The sequence below is a fragment of the Mastomys coucha genome, unplaced genomic scaffold (genome assembly GCF_008632895.1).
Source record: "Mastomys coucha isolate ucsf_1 unplaced genomic scaffold, UCSF_Mcou_1 pScaffold15, whole genome shotgun sequence".
NCBI lineage: Eukaryota > Metazoa > Chordata > Mammalia > Rodentia > Muridae > Mastomys > Mastomys coucha.
Window position 1 is genome coordinate 76,292,150 of NW_022196897.1, and position 20,382 is coordinate 76,312,531.

General features: G+C 38.5%; 2 protein-coding genes and 1 pseudogene across 2 annotated transcripts in view; 1 reads left to right on the top strand and 2 right to left on the bottom strand.

The window, feature by feature from the left end:
• LOC116091727 (olfactory receptor 142-like) overlaps positions 1–3,363 on the bottom strand; it is a 6,520-nt gene extending 3,157 nt beyond the window's left edge. The window contains exon 1 of the mRNA XM_031373236.1: positions 3,299–3,363. Within this exon, the coding sequence (XP_031229096.1) occupies positions 3,299–3,363 (65 nt within the window). The remainder of the gene's footprint in view (positions 1–3,298) is intronic.
• A 2,909-nt stretch (positions 3,364–6,272) lies between these two features.
• On the top strand, positions 6,273–7,693 carry LOC116092232 (annotated as a pseudogene).
• Positions 7,694–18,811: 11,118 nt separating this feature from the next.
• Positions 18,812–19,729, bottom strand: LOC116092234 (olfactory receptor 142). The gene has a single exon (XM_031373575.1). The coding sequence runs from the start codon at positions 19,727–19,729 to the stop codon at positions 18,812–18,814; it is 918 nt and encodes a 305-aa protein (XP_031229435.1).
• Positions 19,730–20,382: the final 653 nt, after the last annotated feature.

Consider the following 20,382-nt stretch of genomic DNA (forward strand, 5'->3'; position numbering starts at 1 on the left):
TCTAAGAGATGCTACCACAAGTATATCTTCTATTCTCTGATCACTGAATAAATAATTTTAAAATATACAAAAACTTCCCTGTGCCCCACAGAACAAATTCACATGCTCTCAGGAGTTCAAGGTCTTTCTCAGACTGCTCTTACTGATTTTCCTCCCTTATAGTCAGTTCCCAAATAGACACAGAGCAGCAACTGCCTAACACAAAGTCGTCCCTCTCTGCTCTTTCTCTCTACAGTGTAATCAGAATTTCACTGCTACAGAATAAAGTTCTCATGCCTCTCTGTCATTGTGATGCCGTATCATTCATAACAATTAGCATGTTATTTTGTGCTTTTTCCATTTTACTGTTAATGTTATGTTTCCAACCAAAATTATACTATTATATTACTAAAATCTGTGTTTGCTATTTTTCTTAAATCTTTATTTGTACTTTAGTTAATATGAAAGTCTAGCTCTCCTTTTTTAATTTTGTGTGTATATGTGTGTTTTGAGTGTATGAATGTGCACCATGAGAATTCTGGAGCCATGTTAGTTTAATACACCAATTTGAGACATCACTAAGAGGTAGGAAAAACATTTTGCAGGGTCCTGTGTTTCTAGGCTGTATTTCCCAACATGAAAATGGAGCACATATGATAACCAGCCTATTTTAATGTGACCCTTTCCTGTTCATCAACACTATCCTTTCTATATTTATTCCTCTCTCTCTTCTACTCTCACACATTTAGCAATTGATAAATTTCCCTCTTTTCCTGCAATGAATGACTCACCAAGAAACATAGAAAACAAGGGGAGAGTCTTCAGATGGATATGTGAAGTCTATAAGGACAGGGAGAGAGAAAAATGAGTTAATTGATATCTATAGCGACTAATAGACTTAGTGCCTTTGCTCTAGTCATTTACCTACCTTCAGGTCAGAAGAGCTGGTGTGCTCTGTCTTGGAGCAAGGAATAGATTACGTAGATTTCAAATAAATTGTCTCTAGTTCAACATAGAATTATCTACTCACATGAGACAGACCATGGCTTGAGGAGATGACATGCTGGAAGGGGGTAGCATCAGATTCCTCCTTGCAGATTCAATTTTTTCAATAAGTGAAGTCTCTTGACTAATGTTAACACCAAGATTTCCCATGGAAGACCCTAGCCCAGGTCACATTCAGCTAAACCGCCCTACAAGAATTGCCCTCAACAATTTAGAGAATAATTTGAAATAAACTATTATAACTCCTGAACATACAAGAAAAGTGAAGAGTCTGAGAGATGTGAATTGATTTCTGAAAGCCACAGTCTAATCCATTTTCACTTCAAAGCATTAGGCTTTGAGAGTATGAGGTGGAAATGGCCCCGCCTTTTAAAGCTTAGATCTGTCCCCTGGGTCAAACACCTATGGAGTATTTAGAAAACAAGGTTGATGACTAGGGAAATCACAAGGAAAGAAAACTGTAGGGCATCTATATCAAGAATACTATTTAGATTTACAACAATTAGTCTATAAAGAAAAATTATAAGAATAGAATACTCAGGGGTTAAAAAATTCTGTCTTGATGTAACAGTCCTATCCATCCCCACAGCATTCAAAGGTTATGATTAAATGCTCACACACAAATATTGAACTATTCATGATAAATGAATCCACACATATAATCAAGATACTATATTCCTGATGGAATTTTTTCCCTATAGAAAAATTTAGCCAAATAAAGAATGACTTGGGGAATGTTTATAAATATTTTGCAATTATTTTAGTGACACTTCAATATTGCTTTACAGAGTTTCTGGCTAAACTAAATATCATAATTTTTTTAAGGAAAAGCAAGTCCCTAGGCACTAGATTTTGATGAGCAGCTGAGTAAGTAACCAACTGAAGATAGACTATCTCATACCAACTGCCAGTTCTCCTGTTGCCACTTTCACAAAAAAACTATAATGTTAATCTACATTATCTTCACTTTACCTTCTCATTCTCACATTTGCATATTTGTATATAATTTTCATTTATAAAATATTTGGTCTCTCTGTAGTTCTGCCTATTTATGATGAGAGTGGTCATAACCATTGAATATGCAAAAATTGCCTCTGAAAAATAATGTCCACCCATTCATTCATTCAATAAATAATCAAGCAAAATGCCTAGCTCCATGTAGTCCTTCTGCTAAACAGGTGATTATGAGGCAGGAAATTACACCAACTTTAAGTGCATTCTTAGATGATTAGTGAGAATCAACTTGTCCTTCATTCTTTAAGTTAACACAATAATCATTTCTTACACTGTTTATTTTTATTTTTTATTTAATTATTTTTTTTTGTTTTGTTTTTCAAGACAGGGTTTCTCTGTGTAGCTCTTGCTGTCCTGGAACTCACTCTGTCGACCAGGTTCAGAAATCCTCTTTCCTCTGCCTCCCAAGTGCTGGGATTAAAGGAGTGTGCCAACACTGCCCACACATTGTTTATTTTCAATATCTCATAGACTTAATATCACTTTCTTTTTGTGAAAATATTTGACATTCAGAATTCATAAGTAGGATGCTGTCATTATAATTGTAATTTGATTTCCAAATACATTGTGAGAGAGCACAAAGACACTCTTTGATACCAGTGTAACACAGAAGTAAAATTGGATATTGTGGTACCTGATATTAGATGATCTACAATAGAAGAATCTAACAGCCAATCAGGATAGAAAAGTCAGTGGGTACAATTCTCAAAACAAGCTTACATCCAGGCTCTGCCAGAGTCTGTCAAATACAAAGGCTGATGCTAGAAGCCAACCATTGGACTGAGTGTTGGGTCCCTGATGGAGGAGTTGGAGAAGGGACTGAAAGAGCTGAGGGAGGTTGCAGCCCCATGGTGGGAGCAACAGTGTAAACAGGTCAGACCCCCTGGAGCTCCCAGGGACTGGACCACTAACCAAAGAGTACACATGGAGGGACCCCATGGTTCAGCCACTTATGTGGCAGAGGATGGCCTTGTTGGACATCAGTGGGAGAACAGCTCTTGAGCCTGAGGGTGTTTGATGCCCCAGTGTAGGGGAATGCCAGGGCTGGAAGGAGATGGATGGGTGGAGAAGCACCCTCATAGAGGCAGGGGGAGGGGGAGGGCATAGGGGGTTCTGGAGGGGAGACCTGGAAAGGGGATAACATTTGAAATGTAAATAAAGAAAATATCCAAAACAAAAAAAAAAAAAACACCTGCAAAAAAACAGAAAGAAACAAACAAAGAAAGAAAATAAAAAATTTATGTCTATTGTAAAGGGTGTTGTTTCCTTAAATGGAAATGCATTAAGTTTCTCTCCATTTAATTTGATGTTTACAATTGGGTTGCTGTATATTGCTTTAATTCTGTTTAGGTATGTGCCCTGCATGTCTAATATACCTTTAACATGAAGGGGTTTTGGATTTTACCAAAGGCTTTTTTAGCATCTAATTAAATATCTCGATATAACTCTAACAAAGCAAGTAAAAAAAAATCTGCATGACAAGAATCTCAAACGTCCAAAGAAAGAAATTGAAGAAGATATCACAAGATGGAAAGATAATCCATGTTCATGCATTGGCGTAGGTAGCATTTGATGTGTTAGAACAGCGGGTCTCGTCAGGACATACCACACACTAGGCCCAAAGAGTTCCAGGTGTAAGAGGTTTGATTGAGAGGGAGAGAGGGGGCAGTATCACCAAAAGAGAGGAGAGGGAGAGAGAGATGGAGGAATGTTCCCGTATATATATATATGGGTTCTGACTTCTCAACTTCTTAGGAAAAAAACAAAATACCCAGGATAGCCAAAACAATCCCTAACAATAACAGAACTTCAGGAGGAATCACCATCTCTGACCTGAAGCTGTACAACAGAGGAGTAGTTTTAAAAAACTGCATGGTATTGGTACAGAAACAGACACACTGATCATTGGATTCAAATATAAGGCCATGAAATAAACATACAATCCTATGGACACTTGATTTTTGATAAAGAAACCAAGACCATATAGTGGAAAAATGAACGCATCATTAACAAGTGGTACTGGATTAACTGGATGTTTATATGTAGAAGAATGAAAATAGATCCATACTTACTTCCCTAAACAAAACTCAAGTCCAAATGGATCAAGGACCTCAACATAAAATTGAATACACTAAATCTCATAGAAGAGAAAGTTGGAAATATCCTTGAATATGTTAGTACTGAAGACAAGTTCCTGAACAGAGCACCAGTGGATCAGGCTTTAAGATCAATAATTGATAAATGGGACCTCTTAAAACTACAAATGTTTATGTAAAGCAAAGGTCATTGTCAATTGGGCAAATCTGCATCCCACAGATTGGGAAAGGTTCTTTACCAACTCTACAGCTAACAGAGAGCTAATATTCAGAATTTGCAAAGAACTCAAGAAGTTAGATGTAACACCTCCCTCAGTCAAAAGCCTGCAGACTCAGACCTTGCCTTGCCACAAAGCAGCTACCCCGCCTAGGGTGAGGCTTCCTGAGATAAACAAAGCTCTTCTGTTCTGCCACTTCTCCGCCTCTCTCCAAGTTCCTGCTAGGAGCTATGCCCTGCTGAGCTGCTTCACCAAACATCAAGATGCTAATTTGGTCACAAGATCCTGGTTTACTGTGGGAAGGATTTTCCCTGCCTATTTATTTCTCAGATTGATAATACACATCGGACCTTGATCAGAAACTGTGACTGGGTCTCATTTTTTCCCTCACCGTCGGATTCCATTATTTTCCCAGGCCCCTTCCTCCCTTCCAGGGACCCGGTTTGCATAGCTGCTTGCGGCTACAACAGTTAAGACACCAACAACACAAATAACCCACTTTAAAAATAGGGAATAGAACTAAACAGAGAATTCTCAACACAGGAATCTCGACTTGCCAAGAAGCACTTAGTGAAATGTTTGAAGTCTTTAGTCATCAGGGAAATACAAATCAAACAGCTCTGAGGTTCCATCTTGTGTCTATCAGAATGACTAAGATCAAAAATTCAAGTGATAGCATGTGCTGGCAAGGATGCGGAGAAAGGGGTACACTCCTGGTGGGAGTGCAAACTGTATAACCACTTTGGAAATCAATTTGGCTTCTTCTCAGAACACTGAGAATAGTTCTACGTCAAGACCCAGCTATATTTGAGCATATACTCAAAGATGTTCCACCATCCCACAAAGACGCTTGCTCAACTACGTTCATAGCAGCTTTATTGTAATAGCCAGGAACTGGAAACAACCTAGATATCCCTCAGTTGAAGAATGGATAAAGAAAGCATGGTACATCTAAACAATGGACTACTATTCAGCTATTAAAAACCAATACATCGAGTCAGAGCGAGAACATTCCAGAGGTGAGTTTGCAGGGGGCGGTGGCCCGTGCCCCTGCCCAGCGCTGCTGCCCCTTCGTCCCGCAGCCTGCTGGCTGGGGCAGGCGCCACCCATGGCTCACAGCCTTGTCTCCACCAGGTCACCAGGCTTGGCTCTGCTGGTGTAGACTCGGCAACGCTGGGACAGTCCCTCCTGCTGCTCTGCGGCGCCTGCCCAGCCGCCTCTCCAGTCGCCACCCACCCATCCGCTCAGGACTGTAAGGAGCATGTAAGGCCTGAAGGCCAGGTAGGCTAAAATAAAATATTAAGTGACAAGTGAATAAAGTGAAAGTAAAATGTGTGAAATGGATAAGCATACTGCAAGGCGGTAACCCAGAGTGGAACCCCAGATAAAGACAGAGGGATGCACGAAGCCCAACGTGCAGACATGGATAAAGATAAGTAAGAGTTTAAAAACCACCGCCAGAAACGACCAAGTCAGAGACGATCCACGCTGCTCACACTCAGATTCTCGCCTCCCACCTCCTGATAAGGCGCTCACACAACCAACGCCCAAGAAGACTTCGGAGCCTGCAAAGCAGAGACAGATCGTATATCCCTTAGCTTATGATGTTAGAATGTTAGAATATTTGAAATTGTTCTGCTAGCAATACTAGTGATTGCTATGTTATTTTGGTGTGTAATTTGTGTGATAGCACCACGTCTGACTCCTTGTCTTCTGTCCTAATTGCTGGGGGCGTCCACCAGCTGAAACCATAGGCTGGTCACCCTAAGTGCTCAAGACAAGGACCCAGTCTCCAGCGCCTCTTCCTCCCAATCCCAGATGAGCCATGTTGGATTTATGTCTTTATTTGACGAAAACGAGCTGTTGCGCAGCCATTGGTACCTGTATTGGGGAAACAGCCTGCAAGCAAGAAGCTTACAGCCTCAGTGGCAAAAATTTTTTCATGTCAAAGACTGAGAATTCTTGCAGTCGTTTATGTCATCCCTTCTTCTCCAGACAGAAGATACCAAAAAGTTGCAATCAAAGATCTGTTCATCTTATTGATAAAGTCACTAATAAGCCAAAATGTCTGTCAACGTCAACCGCAGCGTGTCAGACCAGTTCTATCGCTACAAGATGCCCTGTTTGATTGCTAAGGTTGAGGGCAAAGGAAATGGAATCAAGACAGTTATAGTCAACATGGTTGACTTGGCAAAGACGCTTAATCGGCCTCCAAAGTATCCCACCAAATATTTTGGTTGTGAGCTGGGAGCACAGACCCAGTTTGATGTTAAGAATGACCATTACATTGTTAATGGATCTCATGAGGCGAATAAGCCGCAAGACATGTTGGATGGATTCATTAAAAAATTTGTTCTCTGTCCTGAGCCTGACAATCCTGAAACAGATCTGCATGTCAATCCAAAGAAGCAAACAATAGGTAATTCTTGTAAAGCCTGTGGGTACCAAGGCATGCTTGACACACATCATAAACTCTGTACATTTATTCTCAAAAACCCACCTGAGAATAGTGAGGTTGGTACAGGAAAGAAAGAAAAAGAAAAGAAAAATAGAAAGGGCAAGGACAAGAAAAATGGCTCTGTATCCACCAGTGAGACTCCAACCCCTCCACCACCAAATGAAAGTAGTCCTCCACTTGCTGTGGAAGAAGAGGAAGATGATGATTGGGGGGAGGATGCAACTGAGGAAGGCGCAGAATGGATGAAATCAGTGACCATGCAAAAGGTCTGACACTTTGCAATGATTTGGATTGAACTGTAGAAGAATGTATTAACATCCTGTTTGATTTTGTTAAGAAAAAGAAAGAAGAAGGGATTATTGATTTATCTGATAAAGATACTGTGGCTGAGGCAGAAAGGCTGGATGTAAAAGCCATGGATCCTCTTGTTCTGACAGAAGTTCTCTTTGATAAGAAGATAAGAGAGTAAATCAAGAAATACAGGCACCATTTTCTAAGATTTTGTCATAACAACAAAAAGGCTCAGAGGTACCTTCTTCATGGTTTGGAATGTGTGGTAGCAATGCATCAAGCTCAGCTGATCTCCAAGATTCCACATATCTTGAAGGAGATGTATGATGCAGACCTTTTAGAAGAGGAGGTCATTATCAGCTAGTCAGAAAAGGCCTCTAAGAAAAATGTCTCAAAAGAACTTGCCAAAGAGATTCGTGTCAAAGCAGAGCCATCTTGCCAAAGAGATTCGTGTCAAAGCAGAGCCATTTATTAAATGGTTGAAGGAAGAAGAGGAAGAATCTTCTGGTGGTGAGGAAGAAGACAAGGATGAAAATATTGAGGTGATATATCCAAAGACTGCCAGTGTACCAAAAGTTGAAACTGTGAAGTCTGACAATAAGAATGATGACATTGATATTGACGCCATTTAAAAGGATGGATGCAACTTAGCTTAACAGTGTAATGCTGCAAATGTTTTCCCATTATCAGCCAGAAGTGCAACATGTGTGCACAAGAGCTAAAGTGGCTTAACATCATGCTACACTTGATACTAAAAAGCTATTACTATGAGTGGTCTATAATTAAGCCCAATGAGACATCTAGGGAGCACATACATATCAGTGAGCAGTTGTAGTTTGCTTATTTATAGCATGTTTCTTTCGGAAAAAACTAGTGGTGGACACATTTGGATCACATTTATACAGTTATAAAAAATATTTGATTTTGGTCATCAGACTTTGGCTTATACTAAAGTAATTGGCTACTTTTAGGATGTTACACCATTTAATTTAGGCTCCTTGAGTTTTGATAGGTTGTTAGGTACTGAAAACTTGAAGAATACAAACAAATGTAATGGCCTTACTCAGACATTAAGAAATGAAGTATTTTGAAAGTTGTATCTCCAGTCCCACGCCATTCAGAATGGCAACTGACAATTCTTGTCATTCTAAGGAAATTTGATGATTAAATGAGTGTGGCATCCTCATGAGAAGTCAAAATGACCTGTGTGTCCTATGGTTTACGAGCAAATTTTAAAACTTGGGAGTTGTGGTTTTTCAGTTTGTGTACACTCACCCCAAATTGTAGTCTGTCAAGTCCTGTGCATTGCACGTTGGATAAGCCAGGGAAATTAACAAGTATTTTGTGTGTATTTAGTGGTTACTTTGTATTGAGAGAAGTTTTGAGGTGTGATTAAATTGTAAACCCTGATTCTATTTGGGAGAAACAGGAGGAAAGGTGCACTTAATCTCTAGCTAAAACAGCATAATTTCTCAACTTTTACCCTTAAATTATAATTTCAAGATGTTTAGACATACTGTATCTTATGTTTGTGTTCCCCCTCTCCAAATATTATGGTTTATTTTTTAAGGCCATTTAATTTGCATATAATAGCTTGTACTTTAGATTTTGGTTGCTATCTTGCCAAAGTAAGTGTTACTGTTTTTCAAGCTTGACCCCCTTCCCCAATTGTCTTATTTAAAGAGAAAAGTTAAACTAAAAAAAAAAAAAAACCCAAAAAACAAAAAACAAAAAAACAAACAAAAAAAGCACAATACATCATGAATTTTGCAGGCAAATGTACAGAACTTGAGAATATCATCCTGAGTGGGTACCCAGTCCCAAAAGGACATGCATGACTTGAGTACATTGTCCTCTGAGAGGTTCTACCTAACACCTGACTCAGACAGATACAGACACCCACAGCCAAACAGTGGATGGAGCTTGGGGACTCTTATGGAAGAATAGGTATAAGTATTGTGGGCCCCTAAGGGCATAGGAACTCTACAGGGAGACCAACAGAGTCAATTAACCTGGACCATTGGAGCTCTCAGAGTCTGAATCACCAACAGAAGAACATACACTGGCTGGATCCAAACCTCCCTATTAATATGTAGCACTCAGGATGACCACCATGTGGGTCCTGACCAACAGGAATGGAGATATCCCAAATCCTGTTTCCTGTATTTGAGATATAGTCTACTAGCTGGGCTGCCTTGTCTGGACTCAGTGGGAGAGGAAGCACCTAGCATCTCAAACACTTGAAATGCCAGGGTAGGAGGCTAGCCAGAAAGCCCAACCCATTCAGAAGAGAAGGGGAGAGGATATGGGGGGAGGATTATGGAAGGGGGTGGCTGGCAGGAGACAGAGAGTGGGATATAAAGTGAATAAATTAAATATTGATTTAAAAAGAAAATGAAAAATTCATAGCTGTATCGCCAAATAATTCCTGCCAATACCTTCAGTACACTTCCTTTTTGATGAAATGCAAGTTACTTATAAACTGGAATGAAAGAAAAAGGTAGAAGCAATTTAAACTTTCAGCAGATGGATAAAAAAATAGTTCCAAATGCTTTATAACACAGTAAGGCAACCATGACTGGTAAGTATTTCAAAATAGCTACTAAAAAGAATGTTCAACTTTCTCAACTAAAAGAAATGCAAACTCTGTGAGATAATACAATAAGCCTGGTGCTGGGCTTTTTTTGGTTAGAAGACTTTTTTTTATTTATTTTTCTTAGATTTTTCTTTATTTACATATCATATGATATCTCCTTTCCCAGTTTCCCCTCCCCCCCCAAAAAAATAAAAAAATAAAATTTAATTTAAAAAAAAAACAACACTGTTCCCTCCCCACTTGCCCTGCTCACCAACCCACCCTCTCCTGCTTCCTGGCCCTGGCATTCCTCTACACTGGGGCATAGAACCTTCACAGGGTCAAGGGCCTCACCTCCCATTGATGACCGACTTGGCAATCCTCTACTATACATATACTGCTGGAGCCATTAGTCCCACCATGTGTACTCTTTGGTTGGTGGTTTAGTTCCTGGGAGCTTTGAGGGTATTAGTTAGTTCATATTGTTGTTGGTCCTAAGGGGCTGCAAACCTTTCAGCTCCTTGGGTCCTTTCTCTAGCTCCTTCATTGGGGACCTTGTACTCAGTCCAATGGATGGCTGTTAGCCTCTACTTCTGCATTAGTCGGGTACTATCAGAGTCTCTCAGGAGACAGCTATATCAGGCTCCTGTCAGTAAGCACTTGCTGGCATCCACAATAATATCTGGATTTGATGACTGAATATGGGAAGGATTCCCAGGTGGAGCAGTCTCTGGATTGTCCTTCCTTCAGTCTCTGCTCCATAGTTAGTCTCTACAACTCCTTCCATGGGTATTTTGTTTCCCCTTCTAAGAAGGAACAAAGTATCCACACTTTGATCTTCCTTCTTCTTAAGTTTCTTGTGGTTTGTAGATTGTACTTTGTATATTCCAATCTTCTGGGCTAATATCCACTTATCAGAGAGTAGTGCATACCATGTGTGTTCTTTTGTGATTGGGTTACCTCACTCATGATGATATTCTCCAGGTCCATCCATTTCCCTAAAAATTTCATAAATTGATTGTTTTTAATAGCTGAGTAGTACTCCATGGTGTAGATATACCACATTTTATGCATCCATTCCTCTGTTGAGGGACATCTGTGTTGTTTCCAGTTTCTGGCTATTATAAATAAGGTTGCTATGAACATAGTGAAGCATGTGTCCTTATTATATGTTGGAACATCTTCTGGGTATATGCCCAGGAGTGGTATAGCTGGGTCCTCTGGTAGTACTATGTCCAATTTTCTGAGGAACCACCAAACTGATTTCCAGGGTAGTTGTAACAGCTTGCAATCCCACCAGCAATGAAGGAGTGTTCCTCTTTCTCCACAACCTCTCCAGCATTTGCTGTCACCTGAGGTTTTTTTCATATTTTTATATTTATTTAATATTACATGCTCACACTCAAGTTTCCATGAAGTTGTGCCACTTGAATAGACAAAGCTTGCCTCTCAACAGAAATGTTATTGGGAAGAAGCCCCAGTGCCAAGCATGAGGAAAATTTCATGAGTCATCTGAGTTTTGATTTTAGCCATTCTGACTGGTGTGAGGTAGAATGTCAGGGTTATTTTGATTTGTATTTCGCTGACAGCTAATGATGCTGAAGATTTCTTTAGGTGCTTCTTGGCCATTCTATATTCCTCAGTTGAAAATTCTTTGTTTAGCTCTGTACCCCATTTTTAATAGGGTTATTTGATTCTCTGGAGTCTAACTTCTTGAGTTCTTTGTATATATTGGAAATTAGCCCTCTATCAGATGTAGAATTGGTAAAGATCTTTTCCCATTCTGTTGGTTACCTTCTCGTCTTGTTGGCAGGACAAAAAGTCCTTTCTGTAAGTCTTTTGCCTTACAGAAGCTTTCAAATGTTGAGGTCCCATTTGTCAATTCTTGATCTTAGAGCATAAGCAATTGGTGTTTTGTTCAGGAATTTTTCCCATGCCCATGTATTCAAGGGTCTTCTGCACTTTCTCCTCTATAAGTTTCAATGTATCTGATTTTATGTGGATGTCCTTGATCCACTTGAGCTTGAGCTTCCTACAAGGAGATAAGAATGGGTCAATTTGCATTATTCTACATGCTGACTGCCAGTTGAGCCAGCACCATTTGTTAAAAATGCTGTCTTTTTTTCCACTGGATGATTTTAGCACCTTTGTCAAAGATCAAGTGGCCATAGCTGTGTGGGCTCATTTCTGGGTCTTCAATTCTATTCCATTGATCTTCCTGCCTGTCTCTGTACCAATGCCATGCAGTTTTTATCACAATTGCTCTGTAGTACACCTTGAAGTCAGAGATGATGATTCTCTTATTGTTGAGAATACTTTTTGCTATCCTGGATTTTTTGTTATTCCAAATGAATTTGCAAATTGCTATTTCTAACTCTATGAATAATTGACTTTGAATTTTGATGGGGATTGCATTGACTCTGTAGATTGCTTTCAGCAAGATGGCCATTTTTACCATATTAATCCCGCCAAGCCATGAGCATGGGAGATCTTTCCATTTTCTGAGATATTCTTTGATTTCTTTCTTCAGAGACTTGAAGTTCTTATCATATAGATTTTTCACTTGCTTGGTTAGAGTCACACCAAGGTACAGAATATTATTTGTGACTATTGTGAAGTGTGTCATTTACCTAATCTCTTTCTCAGTCTGCTTATCCTTTGAGTAGAGGAAGACCACTGATTTGTTTGAGTTAATTTTATATCCAGCCACTTTGCAAAGTTGTTTATCAGTTTTAAGAGTTTCTTGTTGAATTTTTGGTGTCACAAGTATATAATCATACCATCTGCAAATAGTGATATTTTGACTTCTTCCTTTCCAATTTGTATCCCTTTGACCTCTTTTTGTTGTCTAATTGCTCTAGCTAGAACTTTGAGTGCAATATTGAACAGGTAGTGAGAAAGTGGACAGCCTTGTCTAGTCCCTAATTTTAATGAAATTGCTTCAAGTTTCTCTCCATTTAGTTTGATGTTGGCAACCACTTTGCTGTGTATTGCTTTTACTATGTTTAGGGATGGGCCTTAAATTCTTGATCTTTCTAAAACTTTGAACATGAAGAGATGCTGAATTTTGTCAAATGCTTTTACAGCATCTAATGAAATGATCATGTGTTTTTTTTCTTTGAGTTTATTTATGTAGTGGGTTTCATGGATGGATTTCCATATATTCAACCATCCCTGCATCCCTGGGATGAAGCCTACTTGATCATGGTGAATGATCATTTTGATGTGTTCTTGGATTCAGTTGGTGAGAATTTTAATGAGTATTTTTGCATCAATATTCATAAGGGAGATTGGTCTGAAGTTCTCTTTCTTTGTTGGGTCTTTGTGTGGTTTAGGTATAAGCATAATTGTGGCTTCATAGAACAAATTGGATAGTGTTCCATCTGCTTCTACTTTGTGGAATAGTTTGAAGAGTATTGGTATTAAGTCTTCTTTAAAGGTCTGATAGAATTCTCCACTAAACCCATCTGGTCCTGGACTTTTTTTCATTAGGAGACTATTAATGACTGCTTCTATTTTTTTAGGAGTTATGGAACTATTTACATGACTTAATCTGATCCTGTTTTAACTTTGGCACCTGGTATGTGTCTAGAAAATTGTCCATTTCATCCAGATTTTCCAATTTAGTTGAGTATAAACTTTTGTAGTAGGATCTGATGAATTTTTGCATTTCCTCAGGTTCCATTGTTATGTCTCCCTTTTCATTTCTCATTTTATTAATTTGGATACTGTCTCTGTGCCCTCTAGTTAGTTTGGCTAAAGGTTTATCTATCTTGTTGATTTTCTCAAAGAACCAGTTCTTGGTTTTGATGATTTTTTGAATAGTTCTTTTTCTTTCTAGTTGGTTAGTTTCAGGTGTGAGTTTGATTATTCCCTGCCATCTACTTCTCTTGGGTATATTTGCTTCCTTTTGATCTAGAGCTTTCAGGTATGCTGTCAAGCTGTTAGTGTAAGCTCTTTCCAGTTTCTTTTTGGAGGCACTTAGAGCTATGAGTTTTCCTCTTGCCATTGCTTACATTGTATCCCATGAGTTGATGTATGATGTTTTATCATTTTCATTAAATCCTAACACTTCTTTAATTTCATTCTTTATTTCTTTATTGACCAAGTTATCATTGAGTAGAGCATTGTTCAAGTTCCATGTTTATGTGTGTTTTCCATTGTTTTTGTTGGAATTTAAGACCAGCCTTAGTCTGTGGTGATCTGATATGGTACATGGGATTATTTCAATCTTTATGTATCTGTTGAGGCCTGTTTTGTGACCAATTATATGGTCAATTTTGGAAAAGGTACCATGTGGTGCTGAGAAGAAGGTATATTCTTTTCTTTAAGATGAAATGTCCTATAAATATCTATTGTATCCACTTGGTTCATAACTTCTGTTAGTTTCATGGTGTCTCTGTTTAGTTTATATTTCCATGATCTGTCCATTGATGAGAGTGGGGTGTTGAAGTCTCCAACTGTTATTGTGTGAGGTGCAATGTGTCCTTCGAGCTTTAGTAAAGTTTCTTTTATGAATGTGGTGCTCTTGCATAGATGTTCATAACTGAGAGTTCATCTTGGTAGGTTTTTCCTTTGACCAGTATGAAGTGTCCTTCCTTATCGTTTTTGATAACTTTTAGTTGAATGTCAATTTTATTCTATATTAGAATGGCTACTCCAGCTTGTTTCTTGGGACCATCTGCTTGGAAAATTGTTTTCCAGCCTTTTACTCTGAGAAATTGTCTGTCTTTGTCACTGATGTGTATTTGCTATATGCAGCAAAATGCTGGGTCTTGTTTACATATCCAGTCTGTTAGTCTTTTTGTTGGGGAATTGAGTCCATTGATGTTAAGAGATATTAAGGAAAAGTGATTGTTACTTTCTGTTATTTTTGTTGTTAGAGGTGGAATTATGTTTGTGTGGCTATCTTCTTTTAGGTTTGTTGAAAGATTACTTTCTTGCTTTTTCTAGAGTGTAGTTTCTCTCCTTTTTTGGTGTTTTCCATTTATTATATTTTGTGGGGCTGGATTTGGGAGAAAATATTGTGTAAATTTGGTTTTCTCATGAAATATCTTGGTTTCTCCATCTATGGTAATTGAGTGTTTTGCTGGGTATAGTAATCTGAGCTGGCATTTATGTTCTCTTAGGGTCTGTATGGCATCTACCAAGGATCTTCTGGCTTTCATAGTCTCTGGTGAGAAGTCTGGTGTAATTCTGTTAGGTCTGCCTGTATGTGTTACTTGAATTTTTCCCTTACTGCTTTTAATATTCTTTCTTTGTTTAATGCATTTGGTGTTTTGATGTGATGGGAGGAAATTCTTTTGGTTCCATCCATTTGGTGTTCTGTAGGCTTCTTGTATGTTCATGGGCATCTCTTTCTTTAGGTTAGGGAAGTTTTCTTCTATAATTTTGTTGAAGATATTTACTGGCCCTTTAAGTTGGGAATCTTCTTTCTCTTTTATACCTATTATCCTTAGGTTTGGTCTTCTCCTTGTGTGGAGGATTTCCTGGATGTTTTGGGTTAGAACCTTTTTGTATTTTGCATTTTCTTTGACTGTTGTGTCAATGTTTACTATGGTATCTTCTGCCCCTGAGATTCTCTCTTCTATCTCTTGTATTCTGTTGGTGATGCTTACATCTATAACTTCTGATCTCTTTCCTAGGTTTTCAAACTCCAGGATTGTCTCCCTTTGTGATTTCTTTATTGTTTCTATTTCCATTTTTAGATCTTGGATGGTTTTTTCATTTCTTTCGCCGGTTTGGTTGTGTTTTCCTGTAATTCTTTAAGGGATTTTTGTGTTTCCACTTTAAGGGCTTCTACCTCTTTACCTGTGTTCTCCTGTATTTCTTTAAGGAAGTTATTCATATCCTTCTTGAAGTTCTCTATCATCATCATGAGAAGTGATTTTAGATCCAAGTCCTGCTTTTCCAGTGTGATGGTCTATCCAGGACTTGCAATGGTGGGAGAATTGGGTTCTGATGACGCCAAGTAATCTTGGTTTCTATTGCTTATGTTCTTATGCTTGCCTCCTGCCATCTGATTATCTCTAGTGCTACCTGTCCTCACTATATCTGAGTGGAGCCTGTCCTTCCTATAGTCCTGGTTGTGTCAGAACTTCTCAGAGTCCTGCTGTTGCTGTGATCCTGTGATCCTAAGATTCTTGGTATGTCAGAGTTCCTGGGAGTCAAGCTGCCTCCTGAACCAAGAGAATCTGGTGTGGTCAAGCTCCAGGGATCCTGGGTGTGTTAGAGAACCTGAGATTTGCACCTCCTCTGAATACTGTGGGATTGACTGTGGAGTTCACACCCAAGGTAAGCCAGCACAGACGAGAAGGAACACGAGCCACTGGTCAGGCAGGGTTCCTGTGTCCCTGGGTCCTGCAGGTCCGAGTTACTTCCGATGGTGTTGGAACAGATGTTGTGTCCTATTCACCCCTGATCCTATGATTCTGAGCTTGCTAGAGCACCTGGGAGTGTATCCTCCTACATAAAATTATTATTATATATTGTATACAAATACTAAAATGCTATTTATCCTATAATAGAACTTAGACCCGCACCATTTGTTGAAGGTACTTTCTTTTGTCCATTGTATGGTTTTGGCTTCTTTGTCAAAAGACAAGTGTCACATTACATCCACAGTCAAATACAGAAAGCAACAATTAAGTCAAGCATGTTGGTCTTCAGTTTGTCCACTCCTCTTCTAACAAATTTAGTATCTCCTGCCCGAGGAATGGTGACATACACTGTGGATGAGTTAACTATCAATCAAGATAATTCTCCCACAAAATGCCCATCCTTAGGCCAAGCTAAACTAGACAATTCCTCATTGAAACTTCCTTCCCATGTGATTCTAGATTTTGTCAATGTGACTATTAAAACTCTCATACCATCCATGATTAACAATTAATGGAGACACCAAAGAGAATGAGAATTGTGTGATGATGTTATAGCTACTATTCATCTACATATTGAGCTAGTATCCCTGGGAGATGTGGAACACAAATCTAGCATGCTTGATCCATTTTCTGGGGAAGCTGCTGGCATTAATTTACCTGGTCTAGAGAAATATAAACAGATGCACATAAAATGAAGTGCAGGCCTTAGTCATCTCAAAGCTGAAAGGGGCCAATTTTATGATAATCTACCCATTGTTGATAATTCTGTGAGATTATAGGTGACATGGAAATTCTGAAAGGTGAAATGACATTTTAGACACACTTCTCTGGTATTTTTTACAAAGAAATGCTAACAGGCTTAGAAAGTAATAAATATGGTATAACAACTTAAAAGAAGAGACACATGTCTGGAGTTGAACATCCGTGAAGTGTGGTGGTCTACACCAGTAGGTCACTCCTGCCTGATTCCTCTGAATTAAGAAAATATACAAATTTTTAAAATTTTGTGTTTTTATATCGGGATAAGCCAAAAAATATTTCATTTTCATAAAAACTATTTTACTTCATCACTCTTGTTGGTAGGCAGAATTTATGTCATTTTAATGTTATCTTCTAGTATGAATGTTACAAATGGTAATAGGGCACAAAGTCTGTCTTTTGCACAAGAAGTAAAACTGACACACAAATTTTTTGATGATCAATATGAGATGAACCAAGGTAGAAGATGACAATCAGCATCGTCAATCAGAAAAGAAAGACAGACTTGTCTACATTAGAAAAGAAAAACAGACTAATATCCCATGATAATTCTGTTGCTTGGTTCCTTCTCTAAACACAAGTTGTTATCTTTAGGAATGGAAAAGAAAAGAAGGAAAAGAAATAAAGACAGGAGAAGAAAAGAAAAGGAGGAAGGGGGAAAGAAGGAAAAGAAGTAATTGTCCACCTACAAAATACTTGTCAAAATGTTCTCTATTAAGTTAACAGGATCAGGTAGATAACAGGAAAAACTTCCAGTCTTACATAAAACTGTAAGAGAACTGTGAGTAAAAATGATTGGTGAATATTTTATGATTGGTGATAGAGAACAAGCTGAATGTAAAAAGCATATGAAATCATGAGTATGAGAAGTGATATATATACCAATTACTATGATCTAATAATCACACATGGGATACATTATTGAAATACCATGCTATAGCCATAAATACATAAAGATGTTGTAGAGTGGGACAGGAAGGAATAAACTAATGAAGAAGATCTTGTCCTAGAAAAAGTACTTCATATTTACACTTTGCTTCAAGCCAATGATGTTACTGAATGTCATGGATACAAACGTGTTCTGCAAAAATACATGACCTATGCCTTAAAACATTGTACCAAAAAACAAGGATGCTAGTGACTGGAGAACTATAGGGACAGACATAACAAGGACTTGTGTTTCCTGATGCCATTTATTAAAATAAATGGAGGGAAAGCTTGAAAGAGGAATAGCAAAATACATGTAGTATGAAGAGAAAAATGTATTAAAACAGGGAGTGGGCTCAGGTAGCAAGGATGGGAGAGCTAACAAAGAAGGAGGAGAGACAAGTAATACCAAAATATTAGTTTGAAATTCTGAAATTTTACAAAGCTGTTCTGTGTCACCATCAAAGATTCTTTTGGATTTTTGTTTAACTATACTACAGGAAGCTCAAAAAAAAAAAAAAAAGCAGACTTTTTCCATTCTGGCATTATAATGACTTGTACAATTCTTTGTTGTCTTAAGATTTACAATTTTTAATGGTTTAGGTTCTGTTTTGTTTTGTATTTTGTCAAAGACTTGAAAGTCTCAAAAGAAGAAAAAAATAGATGGAACAATTAGTGTTCAAGTTCTTGTAAGAGCATGAACAAGACAAGTAGACTATCCAAGGAGCTGTGACAGGCTGTTTAGTGTGGCACTTGGGGATTTTGTGGATTCTCCCTAAGTCTCCACTATCTCCTGCCACCATGAAAATCAAGTATCTGCACACGGTGACCAATGTCCACTGAATGACATAAAATCATTCAGGGCTTCCTTGACTATAAAAAATAACCAGCATTCATTAGATGCTTATCATTTAAAAGTGTGTGTCTCATGAGTCATCAAATAATAAAAACAGTGTTCTAATTTTGAGAAATGACTCCAGAGAACCAAATAAACCTATTAAAAAAATGGAGTACAGAGCTAAACAAAGAAGTTTCAATTGATGAACACCGAATGGCTGAGAAGCACCTAAAGAAATGTTCAACATCCTTAGTCATCAGGTAAATGCAACTCACTTGTCTTTTTGGATCCAGAACATTCGTATAGCATTTTTCATTTCTGTATTCCTTAGTGTATAGACAATGGGGTTCAGCATCGGGGTAATGACCGTGTAGAACACAGACACAAGCTTGTCTTCAGTGAAGGTGGAAGTAGGTCTCATATAAATGAATGCACCAGGCCCGAAGTACAGGATGACCACTGTGATGTGAGAGGCACAGGTAGAAAGGGCCTTGCGCCTCCCCTCTGCAGAATGCTTCCTTAAGCTGATTAGGATGATAGCATAGGAAGACACCAAGATGAAGAGAGAGATTATAGAGAATAGACCACTGTTGGCCATCACAATAACCCCCTCCATAAAGGTGTCAGTGCAGGCAAGCTTAAATAATGGCTGCAGGTCACAGAAGTAGTGGTCAATCACATTGGGACCACAGAAGGGCAATGGAATGGTGATGAGGATCTGGATTATGGAGTGAATGAGGCCCCCCAGCCAGGAACCAGCCACCAGCATGTGACACACTTGACGACTCATGATGTTCATGTAATGAAGAGGTTTGCAGATGGCCACATAGCGGTCACAAGCCATCACCACAAGCAAAATGATTTCAACAACGCCAAAGAAATGGAAGAAGAATATCTGAGCCAGACAGCCCTTCAGAGAGATGGTTTTAATCTTAGCCAGTAGATCAGTGATGAACTTAGGGGCAATTGTAGAGGAGTAGCAGATCTCCACCAGGGACAAGGAGCTGAGGAAGAAGTACATAGGTGAATGTAAAGTCTTACTGATGCTGACTGCCACAACAATAAGACCATTGCCCAGCAATGTGGCCAGGTACACAGGAAGGAACAGCACAAAGCACACCTTCTGCACCTCTGGATCCTGGAAAAGGCCAGTGAAAATTAACTCAGTTACATTATTTTTGTGGGCCATAGAATCAGTTCAAGTGTGTTGGATATCAGATAATAGAAAGGCTGAAAAAAAAAGTCAAAAAATTGCAGCACAAGTTAATTTCACTAAAAGCATTCTCAAAACCTCAGGCTGTTTTGCTACATAATTAATGCTCAGCTGATATATTCTTATTCAGCATTAAATGTTAGAACAGTAGAGGTTTTATTTATTATATTTTAATTTCATTTAGCTATTAACAGAAAATAGAAATCAGGAGAAATGTTACTTTACCCATAGTCACATGAACACACAAAAAAAAATGTAACTCAGAATAAGTCTTTCAAGCTTTCAGCCCAGGTAACTCTCTAATCATCACAGGCATTATGAATTTAAGAGTTCAAGATACGTTATAGGTAGATAGATGATAGACAGGTAGGTGGCTCATGTATTTGTATTATCCTCATGGCATTTAATACGTCCTCCTCTTAAGTATTCCTTTTGAGGACGTTCTGCTCCAATCCTAGGTGTCCTTCTGTTCCTCAGAGAATTATTATACCTGAAGCATATAAATGCTCCATATGCTTCATATGACTAGGTCATTCATAAACAATAGACATTTATTAGTTCATAGTTCTGCAAGATGAGAAGGCCAAAGCAAGCAGAGAATCAAGGGGATGTTCTTCCCTCTGTGTCAT